Below are 20,779 nucleotides of genomic sequence, written 5' to 3' on the forward strand. Positions count from 1 at the left end.
ATTCCAGTGCCAGATGAACTGCATCGTTTCTTGTTTGGAAGGGTGTGCTGTATTGATATGATGTAGTTTTATATAGCAACACCTGTCAAGATCATCTTAGGTGCATCCAGGCTTTGTTCGATCATCTAGTCAAGGCAAATGTTAGAATGAGTCTTGCCAAGTGTGAGTTTTCTAAGGCCACCTACAGTGGCTTGCAAAAGTATTCGGCCCCCTTGAACTTTTCCACATTTTGTCACATTACAGCCACAAACATGAATCAATTTTATTGGAATTCCACATGAAAGACCAATACAAAGTGGTGTACATGTGAGAAGTGGAACGGAAATCATACATGATTCCAAACATTTTTTTACAAATAAATAACTGAAAAGTGGGGTGTGCGTAATTATTCAGCCCCCTGAGTCAATACTTTGTAGAACCACCTTTTGCTGCAATTACAGCTGCCAGTCTTTTAGGGTATGTCTCTACCAGCTTTGCACATCTACAGACTGAAATTCTTGCCCATTCTTCTTTGCAAAACAGCTCCACAACTGCCCTGTGATGGCCTCAGAGGTTGTCTCAGAGAATATTGGGAGCAACAACACCATGAAGTCCAAATAACACACCAGACAGGTCAGGGATAAAGTTATTGAGAAATTTAAAGCAGGCTTAGGCTACAAAAAGATTTCCCAAGCCTTGAACATCCCACGGAGCACTGTTCAAGTGATCATTCAGAAATGGAAGGAGTATGGCACAACTGTAAACCTACCAAGACAAGGCCGTCCACCTAAACTCACAGGCCGAACAAGGAGAGCGCTGATCAGAAATGCAGCCAAGAGGCCCATGGTGACTCTGGACGAGCTGCAGAGATCTACAGCTCAGGTGGGGGAATCTGTCCATAGGACAACTATTAGTCGTGCACTGCACAAAGCTGGCCTTTATGGAAGAGTGGCAAGAAGAAAACCATTGTTAACAGCAAACCATAAGAAGTCCCGTTTGCAGTTTGCCACAAGCCATGTGGGGGACACAGCAAACATGTGGAAGAAGGTGCTCTGGTCAGATGAGACCAAAATGGAGCTTTTTGGCCAAAATGCAAAACGCTGTGTGTGGCGGAAAACTAACACTGCACATCACTCTGAACACACCATCCCCACTGTCAAATATGGTGGTGGCAGCATCATGCTCTGGGGGTGCTTCTCTTCAGCAGGGACAGGGAAGCTGGTCAGAGTTGATGGGAAGATGGATGCAGCCAAATACAGGGCAATCTTGGAAGAAAACCTCTTGGAGTCTGCAAAAGACTTGAGACTGGGGCGGAGGTTCACCTTCCAGCAGGACAGCGACCCTAAACATAAAGCCAGGGCAACAATGGAATGGTTTAAAACAAAACACATCCATGTGTTAGAATGGCCCAGTCAAAGTCCAGATCTAAATCCAATCGAGAATCTGTGGCAAGATCTGAAAACTGCTGTTCACAAACGCTGTCCATCTAATCTGACTGAGCTGGAGCTGTTTTGCAAAGAAGAATGGGCAAGAATTTCAGTCTGTAGATGTGCAAAGCTGGTAGAGACATACCCTAAAAGACTGGCAGCTGTAATTGCAGCAAAAGGTGGTTGAACAAAGTATTGACTCAGGGGGCTGAATAATTACGAACACCCCGCTTTTCAGTTATTTATTTGTAAAAAATGTTTGGAATCATGTATGATTTTCGTTCCACTTCTCACGTGTACACCACTTTGTATTGGTCTTTCACGTGGAATTCCAATAAAATTGATTCATGTTTGTGGCTGTAATGTGACAAAATGTGGAAAAGTTCAAGGGGGCCGAATACTTTTGCAAGCCACTGTATTTGGTTAAGGTGGTTGAACAGGAGAACGTACATCCCTTCAGAGCCAAAGTGGAGGCTCTTGAATTCCTTCCTACCACTACTAAGAGACAATGTCAGTGATTTCTTGGAATGGAGTTTTATCATGAGTTTTTAAAAAGTTCTCTTCTGTGGTTCCTCTAACTAATGTAACTCCCAAAGTTAAGTTCTAGTGGTCAGATCACTGTAAAAAAGCCTTTGAGGACATAAAGGCTCTTCTTGCTTCTGCTTCAGTACTTGCGGGGTCATCTTATAACAGTTTCACAAAACTAACTGTAACTTATTAAGTAACTATGTTCTCCACGTTCCACTGCTACACCAAATCAGCTCGAGTAGTCCGGCCATTCTTGTCTGATCTCAACATGGCATTTAAATCCAGAAAACTGCAGCTCACTGGATATTTTCTCTTTTTGGGTCATTATCTATAAACCCTAGTGTTGGTTGTGTGGTAAATTCTTAGTACATCTGCAGATCTGTTGTTTCACCTCATCTGGATAGTCTGATATTTCAGAAACCAGCAGCCATCCGAAGTTCAGTGTCACTTTAATCACTTTTCTTTCTCATTGTCATGATCTGAACTTCAGCAGGTCATCCTGACCATGTCTAAATTCCTAAAATTGCTGCCACATGATTACCGTAGTTTTCGGGTCATGAGCCGCTACTTTTTTCCCACACTGTGAACACTGCGGCTTATACTGATGTGCGGCTAATGCATGTTTTTTTTCATGCGGCCAAAAACATTTTGCCTGGTAACAGTAGACCAATCAAAATGATAAGTAGTATATATACGGTATATATTTTTATCGGTTGTTAAGAGACATTGTAATGTTGTTTGTGCACTGTTCCGTAAAATAACCACTTAAAGGTAGCCGTGTTACAGGCGCTGTTCGAGGAAAAAAAGCATTTGCAGTATGTATTTTTGTATGTTACCATAACGTTTATGTTACCATGTTTATGTTACCTTACGGATTAAATTAAACGTTAAAAATCCTCACGTGTAATATTTCTGTGTAAATATCTCATATTACAAGTGAAACGCATACGGCTTAAAATCCGGTGCGGTCTGTACAAGTACAAAATTGATTTTCTTTCTACAATTAGAGCATGCGGCTTTTAATCAGGTGCGCTCTGTAGTCCGGGATTTACGGTAGATATTTGCGACAGCGAGGAATTGCACAGGTGCACCAAATAAAGTAGCCAATCGTTAGCTTCATAGCATAAGTGCCTAAGTGCCTAACACAAAAACATGACTTAGGCAATTATGCTATGAAGCTAACGCAATGAGTGTATGGGGTTTCACTGCCAACTACCTGTCGCATACCTTCTGCCATCTTAAATAGTTTATTTTATTATTTTATTTCTCTAACTTGCTGTGAAAGCACTGGGGCTAAAAGGCCCAATAAGAGGCATCCATCCACAGCCTCATTTTTAATATGCATCACAAACGGAGCCATTGGCAGTCCTAACTCAGAACTGACTCCGAGTTAGGAATGCCAGTCAGGCACTCCCCACCATCTACGAAATACCAGAAGGTCCTCTAGAAATCCTGTTGTTATGGAAACATGGTGTGAGACTGAGACATGCTATGGATATAACACTGAAAGAAAGGTGAAATATTAGGAATTGCCACCTAGAAATGACTGACAACATTAGTGTACACAAAAAAGGGCAATGAGAGAAAAATGGATATACAAAGTGAGAAGGAGAGAGAGAAAATGGATGACAAAAGATATGTTATCTCATAGTTTTGTAGTGGAAATGAACTGGAACTCAAGGGGGGGAGGGGAGGTAGGGCTTAAATGTGTACAGCATGGAATAAAAAAAGAGATTAACTGATGTACAGCTGAATGAATAAAAAGAAGCAGCAGGCAGAGGGAGCATCTCCAACAGGAAGAGAAAGCACAAAACGAGACAAAGGGAGATTGAATTCTGTCCCAGCTATGATACGAGCTAGGCCACGTAGCCAAAGACCAAGAGAGATGAGATAGATAAAGAAAGGGGAGTCAAAAAAAGGAACACAGTATGAAAAGAGAAGTGACAATGACTTTTGATTGTTCAGACTGAAGTTTGGAAGATAAATTAGCATTGGAAAAGAAATCGAAGCCACACTAGAAGCCAAAGCATGTGAAAAATGGGCACAAAGGCTGACTAAAAGGCTGTGCCAGAAATAGGAAGATTGATTTAGAAATCTCTCTGACCCAATGGGTCACTGACATCACTCCAGCCCATCTGGTTCCAATTCTCAGAGATTTACTCACAAGCTATCCCCATGTGAGGCTCTAAAGATTATTTAAATAATTAAACTGTTTATAAAGTTTATAAAGCAGAAGAATTTAGATCAGTAAGAAATATTAAGGCAAGAAACGACACAACCGTAAATACCATGCCTTCCTGTATGTGTCTCTCAACCCATACTGGACTTATTGGGCATTCCATTAAGGCTGAATACAACAGGTTGCCTAATTTATTCAGGTAATATCGGCCAGTCTGTATCAAACTGTTGAGGAGAATCTTCTTTGTTCTGGCATATGGCACATGCAATTTATAAGATGTGACAAGAGAATGGCAGTGTCATTAAAATAATTTCAAAAGCAAATTACCCTGAAGAGTTGAGTATGAGCCGACAACAATAGGAGACGCACAGAGAGCAAAGGGAAAAGAGAGAGAGAGAGGAATGGAGCTGTGCGAGGACTTGCTACTCCCTTCCTCTTTCTCTCTTCTCTTTCCCACACACACTTACACACTCGTTACACACACAAATGCAAATGCACACACTTCATGAGCAAGACTGTGGTTCGCTCTGGGAGCAGAGCAGTGTAACGAGGGCAGTCATCACAGACGAGGAGAAGAAGCGCTAAGGTGAGTGATAGTTTCCTAATTTATACTTGCTGTTTAATATGTCTTCAAATTTAAATGAGCTAGACGTGAAAACACGGCGCGTGCTGTAGCCCGACAGCATAATCAAGCTTGAGTTAATATTTGATCTGCACTGTCTTACTTGAGTGCTTTTCAGCAGCCAAGCAAGAATGGGAAATAATTTAAAAAAAGTTAAATCCATTTAAGATTGGTCAAATAGGTGATGAAACCCTATTTAATTAACAGCACAGTCAGTACAAATTCAATTTAAGTCTCTTTTTATGTGCTGATGGCAGATTTTCTTTATAGTTTATTGCATTTAAATGCAAAGATGAGGAGAAAAAAGTATAGAAGCAGTACGTATGTGGGCAGTGACGTGGTCATGAATAGAAACTGTCAGATGTCAGAGGTTTGCAGCTGTGTAGAATTCAGCTGGGCCACTTCTGAGCCTGATGTGAACATGTGAATTAGGCACAAAGACAAATATACAAAGAGGTCATGTAATCAGTTCTGAATATGAGGAAGTGAGATTATTCTTTGTGTGATAATTTTTCTTTTACACTTTGAAGGTCTGTGTTTTAACTTTACCCTTTCCCTTTTATATATGAAAACAGTGTGAATTTCTATTATAAAACCTTAAAGGTGGGCTATAAAGGCAAGTAGATCAGCACAGAGAGGTGGCAGAGTAGCTGTGACTTTTTTTGGCTACTTAAATTACAACAAGACATAACAAATATGTCTGCGTACATATTAGCATGTATGAGTAGTTTATTACTATGAGCATTATCCTATTGTGCATAAAGTCTTCCTGGAGTTGCTGATAAACAAAATATAATGGTTTTATCCCCCAAACTGCTGGAGTATTGGGAAATAAAATCTAATTAAAATCAAAATAATTAAATTACTGATTCTATTTCTCAAATTAGTGATTTCCAGAAGGTTACATTTGGTATTTATAGGCATTTAATATTGGCTATATCTAATAATATATTTTTGTTGTAAATCACTTTGTATATAAGAGATGACTGAGACAATCTGGCTTTTAACTGTTGCACTGGTTTTATTGATTTTTATGGAGTTAAGGAAGGACTAGCTATGCTCTTTCAGCCATTGTGCAGTCACGTCTAATGATACCCACTTTGTTTTAAAACACCATTGCTGTTTCTTGGAGAAACACGCGATATCATACATTTAAAGCAAGATATACAAACTCTGACGTGAGCTGGCCTATATAAAATTTAAGTGTGCAGTTATTCAAATAAAGGTCGCCACATACATAGCTCAAACTGGCTGTAACACCTAAGTGAGCAAAGAATGAGAAACGGTTACAAGAATAGCAAGAGGATGTGGTTTAGTGTCATGACATGGTCACTGCATTTTATTTGCTGCTCAGCAGTTCAAAAGTTCCCTTTCAAATGTGCTGCTGGTAACTATATGAACTGTATCAACTGTATACCAGCTGATAACAGTTGTGTGCAAAAAAGTCTGTGTGTGTGCCAACATTACACACCATTATTTCTGTAAAGGACTCTATATGGCTGCAATGATGACATGACAGATGTGATGTGGTAAGGTCAAGCATGACATATTGAGGGCAATCAATCACCCCCATGTGACCCGAACTTGCATTTGTGTGTTTGGTTGTGTGTGTGTGTGTGTGTGTGTGTGTGCCACAGCAAAGCATGCTGTTAGTGTCTATGCATATTTTATGTGTCTGATCCCCCTGTCTGCGGTCGTGTCTGTCGCAGTGTGTTTCATTTCCACGCTTCATCAGGATTCCACAGCTTTCCCTCACTGGTTAGAATACAGAACAGCTAGCCTACCAAGCACCCCAGACCAAAGGACAGAAACAAAGGCAAGCAGGAAGACAAATTTGAACACATACACACAGACAAACACGCACGCACGTTCACAACAAAGCAGACAGCCATAGATTGCTTTGCAAAAACAGAGGAAGTCAGTGAGCCAAGTACTTGATACCCAATTAAACTGTATTAAGACGAATTAAAGATTTGTATCCCTGATTGTATTATGTTTCTCTAATGGACGATGTATGCACATGGACCACGAGTTACTTTCAACATCAGTAGTCCTCTTTAGCACTAGACAAATGTTTATTGATCTGATGATAGTTGAAAAAAATGACGTTTTCAGAATCGCACCAGCTGCCGTACAGTCTAATCTTCTTTTTGCCGTTGAATAATTTAACCACTTAGCTCCTGTCCAATCATAATCAAACAAATATGTTACTCAAAAATGCATGAATTCACAGCAAAACAAGAGATCTGATTCAGCGCACAATCTCAGGCCATTGCCATACTTCCTGAAACATAAATGAATGTATAGCTGAGTTATTCCTTGGATCCATGACTAGTCGGTAGCAACCAATCTGAAAAGGCAATTTCACCCCTTGCAATTCAGCAGGGGGTGAAATTACCTTTTGGAGTCAGTTGAGAGGGTAGATTAATCTAAACATATTCAAAAGACATTACATTGCATTTATCACAATAGATGTGATTACTTTGATTACCTATTGGGATGACGAGGAGCATCCGTTTATTATTGGTTTATTTCTAAAAAGACGCATCTGGCGAGCAAAAAAAAAAAAAAGAGGTCAGAGGATGAACACTTGGTATTTGGAGAATATCACAATTTAGGCAGAGAGTCCCAGCTGAGAGATAAATAACTCCATTACTCATCCCAGAGCTTAGACCATGTCTGGTAAAGAGCCACTGTTCTAAGTACTTTTCTGCCTGCCTTTCATCCTTATACCCAAATTGGACTCTTTTCACAAGACCGCTTGCTGAGTAAAGAAAGGTCTGGGTGAGACAGGATGAAGCCTCTTCAGCTCATTTATATCTCCCTACATTGAGAAGACAAAGAAAGGAAAATATTGCTGCAATTAACAGTTAATCACTTTATATTTCATCTCTCTTAAGTCCTCGAAATACTGGGCGTCACCTTATTACACGCAGGATGAACTCTTAAAGTGCTGTTTTCATATCCACAAACCAATGCGACCCTTTTCCTCAACACCTGAAAACATTTTTTTAAAAAGTGTTGTTTTGCAAGAAACTTCTGAGGATAGTGCAGCCTTTTATATCCCGTGGAAAACAAAATACTCAGCAGTCATTACAATCCATTACGGTCCTCAAAATCCATTACCAAGACATATGTTTTGGGTCATGTTAGTGTGTCAGTGCAGACCTACATGTGCATGCATGAATGTGTGTTATTATATAGTGCATACAGCTGCAGTAGCACTCACCATTGCTTTCCATTAGGGACAACTAATGAGTGGTTTGTGAAAGAAAACAGATGGTCAGTAATAAAGTGTCTAAATGAGGGATTTAAAAAAAACTTCTTCTTTTTTTTCATTTTTACACATCACAGGATTCTGTTTCCCAGCATTAAGGTGAATGACATTGACTGACTTTTATTTTTTACTATCTACACAGACTAATGGTGACATAATACCGATGAAAGACAAATGTACGTGGGCCATTTGCATCTTGTGCTAAATATATTATGTGTTTACTACAAGTGACTGGTCAAGGCTGTATAATAATATAATTTTTAAAATTAAAACACAAATGTTTATGCAAAGATAAACACAGGAAGCAAACATAGTTAAGTTCTCACACATGCACTATGACATGGGAAGTTGGACTAAAGCACTGAGCTCAGAGCAAGTAAGAAAAGCACACGCATACATAGTGTATATATACATTTTCTGTATGGTATGCCCAAGATTGTGATAAAGTTGCCCTTGTTTTAAAAAAAATGACTGTAAGGCCTGTGTTGAAAGCGAGCCAAATCTTTTCCTAGCTCTTTGCAAGAAAATGTGCATGAGAGACAAAGTGAGTAACACCTTTTCATGATGAAAACAGGTGAAATCTCAACAAAAGTCTGTTGTTCTGTGAGATATAAAGGCTCTGTTGCCACGTGCATTTAAGAACTGCACTTCATGCGTTAGTGGCTCTGTTATCGGTGTTTGCTCAGTGCTGAGTAAGTCATAGAAATGTGCAGATTAGAAGAGTTCAGAGATTACAGATTTGGTGCTGGTGTCTGTGGAACCAGATTTAATTAAAACATCTCTTTTCATTGTGAAGTGTAATTTTCTTTCTTCCTGTCTTCCTGTCTTGATTTGAAGCCATCGGGCCCGAGTCTCAGCATCTTTATCTAACGTGATAAGCAAGTGGCACTGAACCAAGTCTGGCAAATCTCCCATTATCCATTACAGTGTTAGAAAACAGAGAGGCAAACATTACCCACCACCTACTGACGCAACCACATTTAATAGACACACATTGCCCACACACAATCTCTCTTACCTATCTAGTAGTGGTTTTCCACATTCCACCAGGCACACATTAAAAGCGTAAGCCGACATGTCGTTAGTGTTCTCAGAGTACAAATACCGCTCTGTAAATCTGTAAACAAGGTCTATGTAGAAAACAAAGCATTAAAGTCTGGATGTAAAGCTTTGAATAATTTATCATTCAAGGTTGTTATTTGTTAATGGAAAACTCTAAATACAGTACTGTGCAAAAGTCTAAAGCGCCCCCCCTTCATTTCTTTCTAATTTGCTTCCAAGGAGACAGATTTTCTTGTAATTTTTGATAAGTGGTTTTGAACAGTCGTTTTCCAAGCTTTCTGAAGGTCATTCGAAATTTCTTCTTTGACAATTAGTTCAGAGGAAAGCTTTTATGTTGTTTTGTTTATTTGACCCTTAACACTGACCGATGAATTATTCGAGCATAAAAAAGGCACCTAACTCAAGGGATGAACCAATGATGGGTCTATTCATAACAGACTACTTAGCAATGAGGAGAACCAGTTTTAAACTAAATTGTATCTTTTGGTACTTTGTTATTACCAGCCTGGTACAAAAGCACATCATTTTTTCAGTGTTCTTTAGATTAATCTATGACAAAAGGCAAGTTTTACCCCCCAAAATTGTATTTTTACGTCATTCCCGAAGATGTGTTAGCTGGTGGTATATCGCTGCATGATGTGCAGTGTGACCTTTAAAAACTTGAGAAAACTTGAGAAGTGGAGAACAAAACAAGAATGGCTTAAAAACTACCTTAAGCGGATGAACAGTATGTGAAAGTCATGTCTTTTTAAGAAATTGGAGAAAATACTGCAAAAGGCCTGACACAGGATCTGTGAGATGCATCTTGTCCTTCAGTTGATTCATCTACTGTTTGCTGAATCCTCATCAGAATGGGCCTCAGTGGAAAGGTGACTGTGAAGATGCCATTCTATTTCTTGATATATATTTTTTAAATTTATTTATTTTTATTGTTATTGCGATAGGACAGTGGGGCAAAGACAGGAAAGCTGGGAATAAGACGAAGAGAGGACACAGTGAATAACCTTTGGGCACATTCAAATCAGGCCACTGCATTAGACTTGCAGCATGTGGGTCACATGCTCTGTCCAGTAAGCCCAGTGAGCTGCCAGTGGTCATGAGGAGACAGGAAAGGAAACAGGTAGAAATGTGTGACACCGCAGAAAAAAATTACTGAAAAATCAGTTGCTGCAGGTCTTACAAATTGTTGTGAATATATACAGAGGAGGTCAGGAGAGAGATACAACAGTGAGGGTCTATTCAATTCAATTCAATTCAATTGTATTTATACAGCGCCAAATCACAACAACAGTCGCCTCAAGGCGCTTTATATTGTAAGGTACCCTACAATAATACATACAGAGAAAAACCCAACAATCATGTGACCCCCTATGAGCAAGCACTCTGGCGACAGTGGGAAGGAAAAACTCCCTTTTAACATGAAGAAACCTCCGGCAGAACCAGGCTCAGGGAGGGGCAGCCATCTGCTGTGACCGGTTGGGGTGAGAGAAGGAAGACAGGATGAAGGACATGCTGTGGAAGAGAGACAGAGATTAATAACAAGTGTGATTCAGCAGAGAGGTCTATCAATACATGTTCAGTAAGAAAGGTGACTGAAAAGGAAATACTCAATGCATGGTCTCTAGCCATCTTTAATGGTTTTGGACTGCATTTCAGGCAGTGGTGTTGTGAATGTTGTCAAAATGGAAATTGTTTGGACTATTATCTGAAAAATGTCTAATTAGCAGCAGCTTCATTTTTCAGCATGATAATGATCCCCACCATGCTACCAATGCAATAAAAGGATACCTGGATAGAAAAACACACAATGGAATACTACCAGTCATGGACTGACCTGCCCAACCTGGACCTCAAATCAAAGCAGTGTGGGATCATCTTGACAGAAAATGGAACAAAAGGCAGGAAACATCCAAAGAAGAGAATATGAATGTCAACCAAGAAACCTGGAGACCTATTCCTGAAGACTACTTAAATAAATTACAAGAGAGTTCAGGCTGTATTGAAGAATAACCACTCTCTTTTTGACTTATACTTGTCACCTTATACAGTACTTATACTATATTTTTGTTCAGGTTTGCATCTCGTAATAAATCAGTGCACTCATCACCCATTTCCCCAGCAAAATATAGAGAAATTATGGGTGGTTTAAGACTTTTGCACTGTGCTGTATATTACCATTGTGGCACAAAGTCACTTTAGAAAGTATTCAGGTCCCTGCCATGTTTGTTTTAGAAGGCTGGCGTAAGCACAGGCATTCAAAAAAGAAGTTCCACTTCCTCTGTGATAGAAACACTGAACCTTCCTGCAGAACAACCTGTCCTGCAGATAAATAAATCACATCTTTAGCAACAGCCTTTCACCTTTTGTCACCATCTATAGACTCAGACTCAGGTTGAGATAGACTGTAAAAGATGTAAAAGATAGAACTTAGAGGGAAAGCCAATGCAGAAGTGCCTTAAACTTGGATTCTTCTAATCATCCAGGTGAGAATACAATTGGTATAGGACGCTAGACCTCAGCAAAGCCTGTGCATTGTCACACAGTGCCAAGACATTTACCTGGTGTTGTATCCTGTACACAATAAATGTTTGAGCCCTAGATCTGGTTGACACAGTGCCTTTCAGAGTACAGTTCTAACCTGTGAGTGGATCTTTCCTCCAAAAGTTAACAAACTCCTCCAACAGGTGTCTAAGGGCTGTTTGACCCCAAATTAGCAGGGAAAAATATCCATAGCTGGCAAGCTTTGGCATTTCAGGTAATCCTAAAACTCACTGACAGCTATTTCTAAAAGCAAATCCTTTTCCAAACTTTTCCTTTTCCTTCTTGAATATATCTCGTTCCTTGTTCTGCTCAGAAGACAGTGAAAGACTTCACTTCTATCCATTTTAAATTAAAAAAGCAGATTTTTTTTCATGGTTTTCTCCTTGAAAATTTAGTTTGATTTAGTAATAACAGTTTTCAGAATTGCTCCTAAACCCTTGCAGTGATTTCCACCTCAATATTGTGTATTATGGATGAAGTGGCACCTGAAGGCCTGAACATCACAGCCATTTAGTCGTGGTCTTTGCCACTAGCGTTCAGAGATTTCTCAATTTTCTCTTTTTTTTTGTTAAAATTCCTCCCTCGAAGGAAGTGAGCATATTATTGGTTCTGTTTGCTTGTCTGTCTGTCTGTTTGTTAGGAGTCTATTGACCACAGTTTTCAAGATATAATTTTCCAATTTTGTGTGATGGTGGATTTAAATTACATCTCGAGCTGATTTAATTTTGGTACAATTTGGATCAAGTTCAAGGTCATGGGCACAGCAAATGTAAACCAGTGAAAACTTGATATTAACAACAATTTTTTATGGTTTGTCTTCAAACCTCGCAGCAATATACTAGGGGAAATGAATACCTAGGCTGGCTAAGCAGCCTAAGCATCATTGTTAGCACCCGAGGTCAATGTTGTCCTTGAGAAAACATTTGAGAAAACAATGTTGAGTAACATATCATATAAAAGGGCAAAGAGAGAGCTGTACAACGCACTTTTTGTTTTTCACTATGATGCCCTATCACGACACAATGATGCCATAACAGACTGATGTCAACATATTGTAATAAAAACATCATAAAACTTTAGTATAGAGCTTGCCCTTCATGGGGAAGTTGTGCTTTCTGAGTGCTCTTGTTGTTGAACTATGGTTCAGTCATACTAACAATTGAGGCTGCGTATGAGATGCCCTTGATTTAAATATTTACCGATCACTGAAAGATTTTTTTAGATTGACAGTTTGTTTGAAAACAGGTTTGTAAAATGGAAGCATGAAATAATACAGAGTGGCATACATGTAAAATATGATGATGCATGTAATGAATTAATTATGTGCAAGCTCACAATGAAATAATTAGTATCATACATTATACATGTAAAACATTAGGTGTCAGACATGCTTGCAACTCTCTAAAGGTGCACAAAAGTGAAGCCATTGCTGGTGCTGTAGCATATGTAGTACTAATTTCAACATTAAACAACATTTCAACAGGTTAATATGTGTCATTTTAAAGACACGCTACTGAAGTTGTCAAAGAAGAAACAATAAACTCTCTGGCAAAATCTGAATTTACAAGCAATTAAATGCTCCTTCACATGACCTCCTCAGTTTAAACAGGACAGGATCTTATCAGTGTAACCCAGTTTGTCCTAAAATGACATCTACCATTTGTTTGACTAGCTACCTTTGCTTTAATATTGCAGGCATTAAAGGGTTATTACAGTAGTAGTATAATAGCAGTTACATAACATATAATTACAGTTACAACCAATTTATAACAAAGCCGCATCTTTTTGACGTGTGAGTGTAGAAGTGTGTATCTGTGACTGTATGGCATAATGGCTTATTAATTGTACTTTTTGTCTTTGTCCACTAGGTGTCACTATATCCATATGAAATGGTGCTGAAGACAGGAAGATGAACCATGAACCACTGTTAATCAGTCTTGCAGACATAAAGCCGTTCAACAGCCAACCAACAGCCTGTCGGATTTTTTTTTTTTAACTGTCATTAGTATGACTGGAAAAGCTGTTCTTATCAGTCCATATGTTACTTTTTAGGTTTTCAACAACAGGAAACAATCAGTTACTACCTAAATTGAAAATACAGGGAGAGCTGGAGATAAAAGAATTACATGTGGGTGGCCAAGATTTTAAGTGGCACTTAATCAATGAGAGCCCTTGAAGCAACCATCCTTCATCTGATTAAAATCTGACACAAAAACAGGACAATGGTTCACATAAAGCAGCGGTCATGATGTCATCTGATTGACTCCAGTGAAGCAACAGCAATAATGTTGTCCAAAGTAATGCTGGGCTTCATCTTGATCCTTCTCATCCTCCTGACTGTCGCTGGTAATGTACTTGTGTGCCTGGCTGTCTGTGCCTCTCGACGTCTCCGCTGCCTCACTAACTGTTTCATTGTGTCGCTGGCTGTGACAGACCTGCTGCTCGGCCTCTTAGTCCTCCCTTTCTCTGCTCTCCTACAGCTAAATGAAGAGTGGCCACTTGGCGCAGTCTTCTGCAACTTCTATATCTCCATGGATGTTATGTTGTGCACTGCCTCCATCCTCACCCTCCTGGCAATCAGTGTCGATCGCTACCTGGCAGTGACCATGCCTCTGAGATATACATCACTGGTGTTGCCATGGAGAGTTGCTGTAGCCATGGCGAGTGTCTGGACAGTGTCTTTGGCCGTGTCTTTCTTGCCCATCCAAATGGGATGGAACACCGTTAACGGGACAGTGCAGAACCACGGGCCTTGGGCTTCGAAGGGGCAATGTCGTTTTGAACTGAACAGACCGTATGCGCTTACTGACTCTCTTCTCACCTTCTACCTGCCTCTGGTGGCTATGTGCTGGACCTACCTCAGAATACTTCGCATTGCACGTGCACAGGCCAAGCGCATTGTCAGTGCACGCCCCACTTGCATCACCAGCTACAACTGCAGGAGCAATTCTTCCACTACCACCACTGTGATTTCCAGCATTACAGTTGTGGCGCTGCGGGAGCACAAAGCCACAGTGACACTGGCAGCAGTGATTGGGGCTTTTGTGGTGTGCTGGTTACCTTATTTCATCCTATTCACAGTGCTGGGCCTACAGGAGCATCCAGACCCTGGCACAGTGCCAGAATATTCCATTGTGCTGTGGCTAGGCTATGCCAACTCAGCCCTAAATCCAATCCTCTACGGAGCCCTCAACAGGGACTTCAGGTCAGCCTATACCCATCTACTGAGATGCCGATGCCCTATGTACAGCAGATGGAGGAGCCAGCAGATATCCCCTTCTGTAACAGCAGGTAAAGCTGTTCAAAGTAAGTAAAAGAAAAATTTGTACTTGTATAGCTGTTTTCCAAATTAATATCACAAACTACTACAAGATACTGGAAGCATTTGGAAAAGTGGGGAATCTAGTGTTTCTATTAGCCTATGCATAAATTTATCAGGGGCACAAACAAAGATTTCTATTTTCTCCTCATTATGTTAGAGAAAAAGTTGGCCGTCAGCCATCCAACACCTGTACAAGATCTGTAACGTAGAAACATATGGGGCTTAAAAAGAATATACAGCTTAATGACATCTGTGCAGCAGTGGTAAGAAATATCCTTAAAAATGCTCACCATGTTCTGAAGAGGGAGCTGATATAACAGAAATGGTAAAGGCCCCTAAAATCGAACCTTGCGGCACACCATGGGTATGAGAACTGGAAGAAAACCAAAGGATCATTCAAACAGATATGAAAATGAACCACTACAAAGCAGAACCTGATACACCCACCCAGTATCCCCATCTATAGAGCATAATGTGAGGTTCAGCAGTATCAAAGGCAGAGGTTAGGCTCAGTGGGTGAGCAATGAACAGCAATTCTGAGATTGGTTTTAAAACTGCTAAGAAGAGAAAGATTAAGCTTTTTTTTTAAAAAATTAAAATATGTGACTAAATAAGCAGGGACTTGATCGGCCACTGAAGTTTGATTACAGTAGGCACATAGGAACCAATACTAGTAAATGAAACATTTTTGAGTTGCAGGTAAAATATCAAGAGAACAGGAGGATGATGTCAATAACTCAATTAATTTGAACAGACAAAGAAAAGAAACAGGTAAAAATCTTCCTAAAATAACAGGCTCAGCTGGGGTAGGAACAGACAGTGAAGATGCCGAATGATTATTATTTCTCACATTTCTTTTTTTTTTTTTCCTGCAAAGAAAGTATGAAAATTTTCACAATTGATTTTTGAAATATTTGTGACAGCAGGTGGAGCAGGAGTAACAATATCACAGTGTCAAATAAAACCCCAGGACTACCTTTGGTCTTTGAAACTGGGTTTGAAAAGCAAGCAGCCTTTGTATTTCTTACTGAAGTTTTAAAAGAAACTAAAAGCAATGAATGGGTAAACAAATTAAACTTTTTGACGAGAACACCTTAAACCATAAATAATTTATCCAAGGAGAAGAGTTTGAAGACGGCGCTAATCTCATTTTTAACAGGACATACTTTATCTAAACTGATAAGATAATGACTATTAAAAACATATATTAAAGGATTAACGTTGTTATAAGGGGATAAGAATAAATTGAAAGCATAAAAAAAATATCAGCAGAAAAACAATTAGAAATTTGAGACCTAACCTGAGTGGGGTTATATATTTTTTTAAAAGAACACAGTGATCATCAGAAATAAAAATGTTCCTAGAACAAACAACATTTAAACTCAAAGTACAAACAAGCTCCAGTCTGTCTCCTCTGGTATGTGTAGGGCCATAAGCATGCTGGTAACTCACGATGCTGATAAAAGCTCTGGCAAAGAAGTCAGAGTCGTCATTGATGAGTATGTTAAAATACCCAGTTGTAACCAATCTGGACAACTTCATGGAGCATGGTCCACCACAGCACAATAAAAAGGACCCTTATTCATGACTTTAATCAGCTGCAGTTCAAAAAATATCCAACATTTGCTGAACAACATTAGAACCATTTCCAGACTCTGCAGCGAGACCTCCTCCTCATCCGCTGTTGGCTAATGAGGGTGTAATCACCCGGGCAAACTCTGATGAGGGACAAATATTTGACTCACACTGCCAGGTTTAAATAAGGAATAAAACATGCAGTTTCTTGGAGAGTACAAAATCAATAAAGCTGAGTTAGCTGGCATGCTGGTGAAAAGGTTAGCACTTACAGTAAGAAGGTTTCTGGTGTCTGGTTTCTGTGTGGAGTTTGCATCTTCTCCCTTTACCTGAGTGTGTTTCCTTCAGGTATTTCGACTTAACCGCAGTCCAAAGACATGCATTTTTGGTTAATTTGTTTTATTCTAAATTGGCCATGGCAGAAAGAATAAATAAAAAATGTGAGGTAGATAATGTGTTCAAAGCGATAAAACCTTGTATGAACATATGGTTAAATGTGGCTTGTAGCCTAAAGTCAGTAAGACTACAAATGCACTAAACACATACATACCAGTCCATTTTTGGTTTCTGACTGTTTTGTATAAGACAGCAAACATTATAGTGTCAATACATTTTACAGTATATCCTTATTCTCAGTCTCTTTCCATCTTACTTTGAATTTCCTCAGCCAGAGACCAGCTTACAGAGGTAACGCTGCTGTGCGGCCACGCCCCTGCCACCTGCAGAGCAGGTCTAACACATCAAAATGTCATGCTTCAAGAAATGAACAGCAGGACAGCCACAACATCTATCCAATTTGCAAATGGCACTGCTACCACAGATGTCAGTGGTGATGGAAGGTAAATTATTATTCAGGCTATTGTTACATTATGCTTCATGAACATGAATACAGAATGCTGCAGATGAGTTTGTGTCAGCAGTGGTGTTATTGGCTGCACAGTCATGACTCAAACCTCATCATATATAAATCGAGTACTTTAAAAAAAAAAAATCATACTTTGCATCCAGACTGGAGTGACAATGGTGCAGCACCGATGTTCAGTCATAATGAGATGAATGTGATGCTATGAAAAAAGAGACACTGGCTCTATATGATACCCTGCTTTCAGTATGTCATTGCACTAAATCATAAAATGTGTTTCTGTCATACTCTGAAAAATAAAATCTTCTCACTCACACAAATGCACAAATATGTCTTTCTTCATTCTTTTCAGTGAACCCAGGTTGTGCTGAGCTTGTGCTGGTGAGGTGGATGGTGTGCTTACAAAACAACCCAAAACCGGAATCCATCAGGTCGATGACAAAAGGGCAACAAACAGACAAAAGATAGACAAAGATGTACACCCCCCTCTATTTGGAAGCATCCAGTATCACAGTAGAAACATCCATAGTACATCATGTAAGTAGAAATACATTCTGACATCCCTATAGCCCCCACAAACCAGTCCAGCTGAGAACAAACGAACTGTAATACACACATTTTAGCTGTGTCATCCACAGCACATCGGGCCATACTGTCATATGCTTATTAGGCTGAGAAATTTGCTTTCAGAATAAAGGAGTTACATTATCCAGTTTCACATCCTGTTATCATTTCTTTCTATGCATTTTGTGACTATCATTGACTTAATTGTTCATTTTATGTGCATGTGCTCAAAGTCTGACTCAGTTACAACAACAAAGAACAAAATCTGCGCCCATATTGCCGACAAGAGCACAGAGCTCTGTAGCAACAAGCACACACACACACGAGTGTGCGCAGACACACAGTCCATCAAATCTACATTAAAGCACATAATTATTCAAGCATCTTTATGTTTGCATTGTTGGGGTCTCCAGATTTGCCATCCAGTAATTACTTTAACCAGATACTACAAGTTCTCTTTTAGTTTATTGCATAAATTTACTGTTGTGATTTTGGGTAAGCTGTCTGATCTGTACATTAATACTGCAGTATTCTTTTTGTGCATACAGCTATTTCCTCCACGGGACCCATCCTACCTCCTGAAACTTTTATGTGTAGCCCTGTATGTATGTATACATTTCCAACGGTGAGTGAATAGACGAGCAAACCTTTGCTCCTTTTCATTTGTGTCTTTATGAATACAAAGATAAGGATCTCTGCAACTCTACAGCTCATCAGTAAGAATCAACTGCACACGCACAGCCAGCTCAATCCACCCAGGACCAAACAAATGATGCTGCTTCTACTTGGACGGAACTAAAACTCAACTTGTTTAACACAATTAGTTGACTGCAGCCAACTGTCACTCAGGGCAACATATGGCCCTAAAATGCTCTTAAGCAGACTAACTGTGGATAGTAATGAAGCACAGCAGGACCCAGTGAAGACCAGCCAATTAACTTGTTGGTCATCAATTTCATGAAGGACTGGATATTTTATATCCTGACTCAAGAGTGCACTCCAGTGGGAATACAAAATACCACAGCTGCGTAATGGAAAAAAAAGGAAGAATTGGTGTTAAATTAAAAATGTTCAATAAAATGAGATAACGGAAGGGAGAAGGTGACAAATAGACTCTCGTTACACTTATTTATGTGTTGATAAATATGTGACCTTTCAATGTGTAGCATGCAAAATAATGTTATGTGTAGATTTTAAAGAATGGAGCCCCCTCCATATATTGTTTTACCGTTTATCATTTTGTGGTACAGAGCTGGTAAGTGTAAGCGTCGAATCATACTGTAAATGTAACTATGGACTGAATAAATGGCATGCACTGTTCCTCAAAAAGCAAACATACCAATAAAGAGCAGCTCAAATAAAAAATATGATACATACCACCATTTTTGGAGACAATACAGGCCGTTAAGCATGAACAGATCTTATCTTGTGGGATGATGCAGAAAACGTGTGTGTATGGTAAGGAACACAAGTACATTGGAAACAATTCATCACAGCTGTCAGCAAACATCGCTTCAAACTGTTGCCACATTAACACTTAACCTTCTCCATTCTTCAAGCTATTTCCTTTGAGGAATGACTCAGAAGTGTATACTAATATATATACATGCATGTTAGGTTGTAGCTGGAAACAACTGATTTTACAATCCAGTTCGCCACATGGAAACACTTATTTGGTTTATAGCTAGGAGAGTCATTTCTTCAATTCAACTCTAGAGAAATAACGGATTAGTTTTGATTGTTTCAAGTCTGTCTTACTCAATGCTGAACAGATCTCATATGTATTTCATTCTTCATGTCTTCTAGCAAGGCATTGCTTTCACGCGTGACTATGTAAAATATGAAGATAAAAAAGAGCCTTTGTTCAGCTGCAGACATTTATGCCAAACATAACTTAAGGAATTTATAGCAAATGTAAGCTCGGAAATACTAGACTTGAATGTTTTTCAGGAAAGGTTCTCCCCTCTTTGACGGGGCTTTTTGACGAGCAACAAGATTTTAAGACGGACTTAAAATTGTTTAATTTGAAAGGGGAGTTCTGACAGCAAGATGACATTTGGAGTCAGTCGAGTAAAAGTGCAAATTACTAGGTGTTGATATGTTCTTATATAAAATTGATGGGATATCATTGATCAGCTGGCAGCTGTGCAGACAATGTCTCAATAAAAAGTGATACTGGGTACAGAACATGACATATCTAGCTCAGGCTAAACACCTGACCTGAGAGCAATTAAGTGCTTTGCCTCAAACTGTCAGGCTAACATTGTGCATCTTCACATATGCAGTAAACAACAAACCCACAGAAAAAAGGTTTTGTGAGTAACTTTTGATTGAGATCCAACTTTAAGCGGTCATATACTTCAATATTTACAGTTATGTTTAAAAAAAGGAGGTAATTATGAGGCTTTACATATCAGGACAAACATTTTTTTTAAAGTTAATGTAGCTTCAGATGAACAACACATGACAAATTACATGGTGTAATTATTTATTTAAGAAAAACTACACCAAAATGCAGAAGCAGAAGTTCACCTTTACTGCTTCTACGGGAATTTGGAGGTTAACCAGCAACCAGGTGCTGATAGTCAAATGGATTTGATTAAGTGAGACCCTCTATAAAAGCAGACATGTTAACAATTTGCTGGTTCTCGAGCATTCAGGTGTGTGTTAACACAATTCTGTTTATCAATCTGGAAAGGATTATATAGAAATCTCCCAAAAAATTTAAAGTCCATAACTGTAGAATGAGAGAGGTATTCACAAGTGAAAATCATTCAAAACAGCTGCCAGTCTTCCCATTCGTGGACGTCCCAGCAAATTCACCCCCATGTCAGACCGTGC

At 39.3% G+C, this 20,779-nt stretch overlaps 1 protein-coding gene across 1 annotated transcript; it reads left to right on the plus strand.

The window, feature by feature from the left end:
• Positions 1–4,636: 4,636 nt before the first annotated feature.
• Positions 4,637–19,284, plus strand: hrh2a (histamine receptor H2a). Its single transcript, XM_031741462.2, has 5 exons — positions 4,637–4,699; positions 13,484–14,906; positions 17,180–17,351; positions 17,727–17,911; positions 18,487–19,284. The coding sequence occupies exons 2-4, from the start codon at positions 13,901–13,903 to the stop codon at positions 17,743–17,745; spliced, it is 1,197 nt and encodes a 398-aa protein (XP_031597322.2). The 5' UTR covers positions 4,637–4,699; positions 13,484–13,900; the 3' UTR covers positions 17,746–17,911; positions 18,487–19,284.
• The last annotated feature ends 1,495 nt before the right edge of the window (positions 19,285–20,779 follow it).

Source organism: Oreochromis aureus, linkage group 2 (assembly GCF_013358895.1).
Source record: "Oreochromis aureus strain Israel breed Guangdong linkage group 2, ZZ_aureus, whole genome shotgun sequence".
NCBI classification, from domain to species: Eukaryota; Metazoa; Chordata; class Actinopteri; order Cichliformes; family Cichlidae; genus Oreochromis; species Oreochromis aureus.

Excerpts from the sequence above, each read along its gene's own strand:
- hrh2a (XM_031741462.2), top strand. The coding sequence starts at position 13,901 with ATGTTGTCCAAAGTAATGCTGGGCTTCATCTTGATCCTTCTCATCCTC. Across the intron at positions 14,907-17,179 it reads ATCCCCTTCTGTAACAGCAG|CCAGAGACCAGCTTACAGAG; the intron begins GTAAAGCTGTTC and ends GAATTTCCTCAG.